The sequence below is a fragment of the Rhea americana genome, unplaced genomic scaffold, assembly GCF_003343005.1.
Source record: "Rhea americana isolate MKP2758 unplaced genomic scaffold, rheAme1 scaffold_81, whole genome shotgun sequence".
Classification (NCBI taxonomy): Eukaryota; Metazoa; Chordata; class Aves; order Rheiformes; family Rheidae; genus Rhea; species Rhea americana.
Window position 1 is genome coordinate 2,429,117 of NW_028186990.1, and position 9,198 is coordinate 2,438,314.

The 9,198-nt window shown below is 46.5% G+C and overlaps 1 protein-coding gene across 1 annotated transcript in view; it reads right to left on the minus strand.

Moving 5' to 3' along the window:
* The window catches only part of ILDR2 (immunoglobulin like domain containing receptor 2), a 39,339-nt gene extending 31,179 nt beyond the window's left edge, over positions 1–8,160 (minus strand). The window contains exons 1-2 of the mRNA XM_085322988.1: positions 8,098–8,160; positions 433–765 (exon numbers count right to left, since the gene is read on the minus strand). Of these exons, the coding sequence (XP_085179114.1) occupies positions 433–760 (328 nt within the window). The 5' untranslated portion in view covers positions 761–765; positions 8,098–8,160. The remainder of the gene's footprint in view (positions 1–432; positions 766–8,097) is intronic.
* Between the last annotated feature and the right edge of the window lie 1,038 nt (positions 8,161–9,198).

Here is a 9,198-nt window from a genome sequence, read left to right on the forward strand (position 1 = left end):
CAGGGTGGAGTAAGCTGTTAAGGCTGGAGTTGAGTGAACATGAAGTATAGGATAACTGGTATTTCAGAAGGGAGGAAATATCAGAGGAACTTTTAAGAAAGACAGACCTAGCCTGCAGAGAATGAGTATATAGTGTTCTTGCTGGCACTCCTATGTTAAGGAAAATCTATTTATACAGAGCAATATGCAGAAGCCAAGAATAGAAAGACTTGGAGACTAGAGCCTCCCCTTTGTCAAAGGGAAAAGACTTCTCTGTCAGGGTTAGAGAGTTGTGTGCATTGGCTGGTTGAATCCTAAATGTCTGACATACAAGAGCCCACTTTCAGAAGCCTTTACTAAGGCAAAGCGTTAACTGAATAACTACTGCTGGCCTCTAGTACCCCAAACTGCCAATTCCAACCCTTAACAGCATCACTGGGGCAGGAGAGTTACCATGGACAATGCTGACATCTCTTTCCTTATAGAAGTCCCCTATAGTGATGGCAGATCCTTGTTTGGAAGCCACGACGCGGACCGTCCTCCTGCTGTCCACACAGTCTAGGTAGGGATCCCAGTCCAGATTCCTCTTGCTCATTGTTTGTAAGCCAGAAGTTGCCATACCCAAAGCTTCTCCCATCCGGTCCTGGCAGTAAGATTTAAACCTCCACTGTACCACAGCTGGTTGGGTGGAAGAAGTAGAGAAATGACAGCGAAGCAGAGCAGGCTGAAACAACATGGCCACCTTCTTCTTCTCAGGCACAGTGACTTGCAACCCCTCCATCTCAGCTAAAAGACAAAATCATGAGCGTCATATGCCTTTGCATGGCTTGAAGAGGAGGTTAAATCATTTTATGTGCACAAAATCAGAACAACCATCAGTTTCACATGCTAGAGTACAATAGTCTTTCATGTACATAAGCAGGGATGCTGGCAGCAAAAGTTAAGTTTGCTTTTTTGATAGAATACAGCCACAATGAAGAATAAAGTACCAAGGGGCTCAAGGCTCATATGTGGTAGCACTCCTATACTCCGTACAGACCCTAACACAGTGACATACTGATTCATGGCTTCCAGGACAGATTCCTAGAAAAGGAAGAGAGATTTTAGGGACAGCTATACTCGAGTTCTAAAGCAGGTTAGCCAAGGGGCTACACCATGAGCTCATACCAGTCCCAGTGCAGAACAAGTAATTCCCCTCCCAACTCTAGTGGTGTCACTCCTCTTTAAGGGTAGGACGGCATGCAGACCTTGGCCCAGAGTATTGAACGCCCATGCCCAGTTAGTGCTGCTCCCATGCCAATCTCCAGAATGCAAGAAGGGGTGGATCCAAATTGCACAACTCCTGCCGTGACTGGCATGTAGCACTAAGAGAAATTGTTCCATGTGGGAGGTGTAGATAAAAACGGCCCAAACACTCACGCTTTTTATATTTTCAGGGAAAAGACGGCTTTCAGTGTGTAACGTTTATCCACCAGCTGACAGGAAAGCTGCAGCCCAGGCCAACGTATTAGGGCCTCAGAGAAGACACATGGGAATGAATTGCATATGGGATTGTTGCCACATTCTTGTGTAGTTTAGAGCAAAGCTGAGAGCTGGTGAGTGATGCCAGCAGAGAGCCCTCAGGAGAACAAGGTGCTCCATCTATCTGCACAGGAATGGCAAAGGCCTCCCACACATGCCCCTCACTGCCTCCTTCCTGCACTGCAGGCAGCAATGACTTATAAAGCACTTACACGGTGCCGGAAACATATGCTGACATTTTCCAAAGTGGTGACATGCCTGCCTGTGGAGGCATAGGAATTGCCCAGAACAACAGGGTGTATCTAACATGGCATAAGTTTGTAACCAGGGGCACTCTCTGCAGCTGAGGAGCACCAGGGCCTGTCCATGCAGTTCATACAGGAGAAAGGGCAAATCAGTTTGGAATGTGCTGACATTGACAGTTCCCTACACATAGTTAAGATACACCCCTAGATCCAGAGCAATGCACAGTGACAGAAGAGGAGGAGATACAAGGAAATACTCAGGAGAAGAAAACAGAGAAGAATATTCACACCCATGAGGAGAGGGATTGCTGCACAAGCGGGGTTAGAAGAGGCACAGGGAGAATGAAAGAGTGAGMAAAAAAAAAAGTCTTCTTTCTGTAGGGAAGCAGTCTGAGAGGACAAATGCCAAGAAAGAAAAAAACATAGAGGAAGAAGAAAATACCAGGGTAAGTATAGGAAGCACAAGGGTAAATAGAAGGATGACAACCAGGAAACCAGAAGGGTTATATTTAGTGGGAAGAAGCTAAAGAAGGTGTCTCAACCTAGACCAAAATAATTTCAGAGGACTGGAACCAGGTTGCAGGAGATTAAGAAAAGATGTAGCAGAAAGAAATGAAATCAGCAGAAATAAACCACCCACTCCAAAAACTGGAGATGAAAAGTGGATGGGAGTTAGCAAAAGAAACTAAAATTACAGAAGATACCTTGAGGAATGGGAAAAAAGGCATAGAGACTAAAGTAGAGAGTGAGAGAGCAAGCAGAGAATGCAGCAACAGAAGGAAAACAGCAGGCAGGGAGGGACGGGGTCAAGTCAGAGCCAGCTGAAGAGCTGGAAAGTGAAAGCAAGCAAAGACATCATGATCAGGAGCCAGGACCAAAGGAGAGTGCAAGCCTTGGACCCGCACTGAATACGTATTTTGACAAGTTATCAATGTCTACACTGACAATCGCAACAAAGTCTACAAACACTAGTTAGGGGATAAAACATGCTACAGACTGAACATTGTTTCACAGGAGAGGCACACCAGGCACTGATACGAACAAAGAGTTACTGGTCTGGGCAGGATTTGACTCAGACCTACTAAGGGAAGGCTTGCAGTGCACAAGGGTGCAGAAATCAGAAATGCTGTACTACGCACCTAATGAAGGCATGACCCAAAATTCAGGACCCAAATCCAGATGCTGAAGTATGTGTTTTCTCCAGTATACCACAAAGCAGAGCTGAGCTACAAGATGCCACAGGATTGAGGACCCCACAGGAGGGGCCAGGGCATGAGACAGTCCCACCACTTTGTTGAGGCTCAGGCAGAGTAATAACTCCAGCAGTGGCAGCTGGCACGTTCCTGCCAGGCCTGAGAAGAGGGAGGGCAATGGGGAGGGCATGCAACACCTTGGAAACCATGGGGTGATGTTTTGTTATTCTCCTCTCTCCAGAGACCCCTGCTTCCTAGGTTGCATTTCAATTCAAGAGATATGACAAACACCTTGAAAAATGAACGGTCCAAGGTCCAATCTGTTTCTGGCAGCTCAGTGCCTGACCCCATGCTGTCCATGGCCAAAATCAGCATGTGACATGAGCTGATCAAGTGACCCATCACATTACTTTAGCTCCAGAGAAAAAACAGTGACACAGTGAATATTTAAATCTTTCCCTTGTGAACTAAGTACTGCTGCTTAGTAAACACTGTGCTTTCAGCTAACCATGCACTGTAGCCCTCCTTCCTTGTTAATGAGATTAATGAGTTTGGCAACCCAGGGACTGCTTTAATAAATGATTAGCTGAGCTTTAGCAAATTCTCATCTGACTAACTTCCCTTTCCCCACCCCCATGTGAATGGCTATATGGAGAAAAAAAAATTGTAAGTAGTTTTGGGGAAAAAAAATTTCCTCTATCAGAAAGCATTTGGGAGATGTGTAGTAGATTATCTAGCATCTTATGTATCCTATCCCGAGTTCTCTATTATCTTTTTTAATATTCTTTCCAGATCTTTTCCAGGAATAGCATTCAAGAGCAACAGGGTATCTCAGATGGAGAGACTGGAGCAGTGGAAGCTCTAGATCTATTTAAGTCAAATTATATATATGTATAATTATATAGGGCTGAACTGAGAAATCATACACCTGTTATTTCCTTTGCCAAAACAAACAAACAAAGAAGCCGGATTYTATGCCACTGCTACAACAGCATCTATTAAAAAGGCTAACAGGATACTAGGCTGCCTGAAGACAAGATGGTGGCTTTATACTTCTCAGTTGTGTTGGTGCATTTAAGTTAAAGAGGTCTGTTTAGGGCTTCCTCAAGTCAAAGAAGAAACTCAAATGTATTCAAGAGACATTAGCCAAGACAGGAAAGGCCTCACATGTATCAGAGGACAAAAATGTGGGCTGTTTACATAGCATAGCAAAAAGATACCAAGGATGGGAAGATACCAAAGATGGAAAGATACTAAAGATGATGACAAACTTAGTGACAGCAGACTGTAGCAACTCTTGGTCTAGTTTAATATAACTAGTACTACAACAGAACCGAATTGTGCTCTGCTATGTTTTGACTAACATGGACAGAATAAGATTGGCCCTTATTTCAATATAATCACAAAACCTAACACCTGCACTCCAGAGAGGCAACCTGTTTATTATGAATTTCATGATGTTTCAACTTTCACGGGAAAAATCTAGCTCTTGGAGTCATACGATTACATGAGAATTTTACTCTCTCATTCTCCTAAAGCCCCAAAGAATGGTCTGCAAGTACTAATCAGGTACACCTTAAAACCACAATAACCTTACCCTCAGTAAGCAAAAAGAATCCATGTTTGTGTTTGAATGTGAGCGTGTGTGCTCATGTATCTGGGTATATACTCATAAAGAAAGACCYTCAGAAAAGATGGCATTTCAAAAATAACATCTTACGTTTTTCACTTGTTTCTTATTGGGAATGTGTATCTATCTCCTTTCTCTCTGTTTCTTTCCCTAAACTACCCTCACATTATGTATTCAAACCATGCAATCAACATTAGACACAAGTTATCGCTAATACATTTCAGCAGTGATTAAAGAAAATTCCAGGAAGTGATTATAGCAGGGGAGTATTTGTATTCAGCCTTGTGAGCTTGATCTGTGTTAAGTGCCTTCTATGACTAAAAGAGAGAGGGCAATTCAGAGGTGATAATTTAGGTTCTTGCTTTCTGTTGCCCTCGGGAGGAGCCTATGCTTCCCTGAGGGTAGATGGATCCCAGGAAGATTTAGCTTCTCTACACAGCCTTAAGTGATAGCTTTTCCGAATAGAATAAAGTTGATCTGAAGCACTAATCCCTATAATGACCAACCAAATACAGTTCAATATAATAGGTCTCAGGCTGCATCTGTCTAGCACTTAAGAGTTGAGTCCCAGGGAAGGCAGTGCATGCTATTCTTCAGGTAAGCATGCATCTCCCTGTCTGAGTGTGCATCACCCCTCTCTTGGCAATTACTTGGCCCACACCATCATTTGCCTGAGGCAGAGTAGCTGACACTAAGAAATTATAAAAATTGCATTGTCAAAATTTATGCATCTTTATTGACATGAGTGGCAGGTGTGCACAGAGGAGAATGAAAGTCCTTAGGTCCTGTACTAAGCAGCTCAGGAGAATTAGTCCAAGTCTATACTTAAGAGTTTTTGGCAGGAAAGTATACCTCTACTGGTAACACAAAGTGCTCCTAGGATAGTTTACATCACTTCCCCAAACAAAACAAACTACTCAGGCAAAACACTCTACCTTTTTTGGAGTTCTTGGCTAGTATACATGAGTTAAAGGTGTTATTTCTTCCCCYGTTGAACAGAGGCACACAGTCAACACTTTTAAGTGTGGGTCAAGCCTAACTCAGGAAGTGCAAGATCTGGGCTTGAGAGTGTAAAGTCAGAGATGATACACAGAGGTGTACRCAGGTGAATGGAGAGCCAGGGTGATCAGAGGTTGTGTTGCACAGCTTCTTGCCTATACTGACAGATCTAAATCCAATCCATGCCACTTCATTAGCAAAAGCCACTGTCATCAGATTTTGTTAAAAAGAATTGGATGTCATGGTCTAGTTCCTATCAGATTTCCATTCTTACCTCCATGGCTATTAATTGTCAACTTCGTTAGCCAGCAAAATACCAATGTCTAAATAGGTCAACTGCAGCTGAGGCATAAGCATATTGCTTTATACAGCTCTGTAGCAAAACAGAATTTTGGCCCCCAGCTWCTTAACATAGAAGGGGGCAAAACCAAAGCAGTCAGAGAAAAGCACGGCCTTGCACACCCAACTCTTGGGATGCAGAACTTCACTATGAAAGTGCTCTGCAAAGGACACAGCCYGGACTCTGCAAAGTGACTGCACAGGGCACGAGACCATCCTTCCCACTCCCCCTTTCTGCGATGTGGTTCCTCAGACATCCTGTGCTTCTGACTTCACTGGAGAAAGAAAAGGTCTTGTACAGTCCTCAGCATTTCGGGGCTGTGCACAATAGCTCAAGACATTTCATGGGCTTTTCTGCATCTCAGTCTCTTATCATCAGCTTCCTCACACTACTTACTCTCTCTTACCACCCAGTATTCTCTATTGGCCCTTTTGCACATTCTCCAAAGTCACCCTTCATATTTTCAGGTGTTTTATTAGTTCAGCTTTGGCCACCAGATCAAATCCACCCTGTTTTATTACTGTCTGAAGGCTACTACAATTGTCAGGTGGCTCCTGTTTCACAGTCTTGATTCAACACCACAGGAATCATTCCCAGAGCTATCACTTAGCAATAGGTCACCAGCAGAAGCCTAAGAACTAATGAAGAGAGCTGGAAGAGTGGCCTTGTTTCACTACAAGCCTTGTAACACCAAGCCATAATGCCTGACCTCGGGGTGGCATTACGATTTCCACTAGTGCCAGTCCCTTTCCAGGGTTTCTTTTAAAAAGAAAGAAAAATATGATTCCCCTTCCCAGTTACRCTAAGCTTATGCTAGGTGCAGCTGATCAAGAAAAGTCAGACAAAATGTTTTAAACCAAGGCAGAAAAAAACAATCCAACTATTTCTCTGACATCCCAGGGAGCCTGCTCAATTGACCTGGAAAGAGCAAAGCACAACTCTGCTCCAGCGTGCCCCCTCTATCTGCTGCCTGCCCTTACAGAGCTCCTAAACTGCGACTGCGAAAGCAGAGGTAGTAAATCAACCCACCTTTGTGTTAAACCACTCCAGTGACCCTTCTACATAGCAAGAGTAGAAAGGTACTGAGTACCAAACGATTAGTGAAAATAAGAGGGAGAGAAGACCATGTTTTAATGTTGACAGTCGCCCAGCTGTAATATTTCCAGGCTTAGGCTGAGTTTTAAGGAAAAGACAAACAAAAATGCTTTTGCTCTCCCATTCTGTAGGTAAACGCTGAACTTTAGCCTCCTCGCAGCACTTCTCTCATTTTAAATGTGTTATGAATCAAGCATTAAGAATAAACATGAGGGGAGACTTCGTTGCAGAATGAAGCAACACTTGGAAGTTTACAAGAACCAGCTGTACAGAGGGGCTTAGAGACACTTGCTGAATTGTACCTTCTTTTTCCACAGGATGAGAGGAGCAGTCTCCCACACACATCCCAAACCGTGCCACTTCACCAGAAGGAATAAAGGAGGACTTGCTCTTCATCCTTTTGCTATTGCTATCAAAATGCTAGCTTTAGGCATGTGGGGGAAAACTGGGCAGGGGGAAAAGAAGCCTCCCGTACTTCACACAGGATTTTTTGCAATTGCAGTGAGAAGTCACAGTGCACAAAAACAAACAAAAGATAAATGCAAGAGCCAAAAATTAAAGACAAACAAAGGACAGAGAGGAATTATTGTCGGGAGAAAAGGAACTGTGAGTGCTGATTAGAAATTTCTCAGCCTACCTAAAGGAGGGAGGAGGGGAAAGAAGGGGGTGAGAGGCTCTCTTGCTTTCTTGCTCCCTTTTGTCTCTCTGATTCCTCCCCCTCTTGCACAGTCTCTCCCTGCTCTCTCCACCTCCTGACCCCTGCCCCCTTCTCTTCTTTTAGAGCAGAGTCTACTGATTTGGCTGGATTAGGACTCCTTACCTTGATAAAGACCATTCATTCCTTTGCACAGCCACTARAGAGAAAAAAAATCTTGAATCTACATTTGTCAGTCAGTGTCTCGGCCCCTTCTCCACAGGCGGGTGCACACGCACACAAGCACTCACTCACACACACACACCTTTGCTTATTTGCTTTCTCACAGCCATGCAAAAGGACAGCAGCCCCCGCTCCATCCCTGGCGAGAGTGGCTGGGAGGCAGGAGGGGGACACGCCGGCGCAGGCTGCCTCCATCTGTCTCCCAGCACACAGCTCACCTGTTGCCCGCCGGAAGCCCGCGCCTGCCGGCCGGGCCACCACCAGCAACAGGGGCAGGCAGCGCTGCCTCCGAAGCCGAGAGGACTGGAGGAGACTGGGAGGTCCTCCGACTGCAGCAGCACCTCTCGCTCTGCACAAACCTCGCCCGCTCCAAACTGCGGTCAGGCGCTGCCAGTAATCGCGAGCTACCTTCAACAGGGGGGAGAAAGGTGTCAGCAGCCCAACCTTTTAGACTGACGGGAAAGTCCTGACCTAGCCAGACATGCCCAGATAACGAAGCTCTTTAAAAAGACGAAGGAATGTAATGTCATGTTTATCTACACCCTGCTCTCCTTCTCCTTACCGGTCCCTGAAAGCTACTTATCAGTATACTGCCATGGCTGGTAGGAGCCCAGCAGCAGGTCTAGGTGCGCCTGCACCCCGGACCGAAGCGGTACATGTTTGGAGGCAGCCAAAGGGCAGGGAGGGCAGGAGGGAAGATAAGCTGAAGCCCCAGATGAGGGCCATGAAACCCTGGAAGGAAGCAGCAGGCAGGCACTAGTGCTGAAGATGACTCAGAGCGAAAAAGCAAGGAAAGGGGTAGGCGGGTGGGTGGTGGGAGAGAGCTGTTATGACTAAAAGCTGGATTTACTGCTTTTGAAACCTAAATCTGAAAAGGAAGAGGGAAGAGCCTGAGGTCTTTTCTGTGGGATACACTAGTGGTGGGAAACATTTGCCATCAAATCTAAGCGCTTCTGTTTCTTCCCTCTGCTTCTAACCAGTCTCCCTAAGTCAGCCAGCTGCAGGCTCTCCGAAAGCCTCCTGCCCTTGCCGGAGCCTGGCTGCTGCACCGGCTCCGAGGCGGCGGCCCCTGCCCTCCCGGACGCCCATCCCCGCCCGCCTTGCTGCTCCCAGCGCGGCCCGCTGCCCTCCTCGCAGTCCTTTCTGCTCCCCTCCCGCTTCGCCGCCGCCGGGCTCGCCGGCCCGCGGAGGGGCCGGGCCGCCGGTGCACAGCGGCACCCCCTGCCCCTCGCCGGCCCGCGGAGGGGCCGGGCCGCCCGCTCCCCCGCACCGCCTCTGCGCGGCCAGGCGGGCACGGCGCGGCACGGGACGGTCCCGCA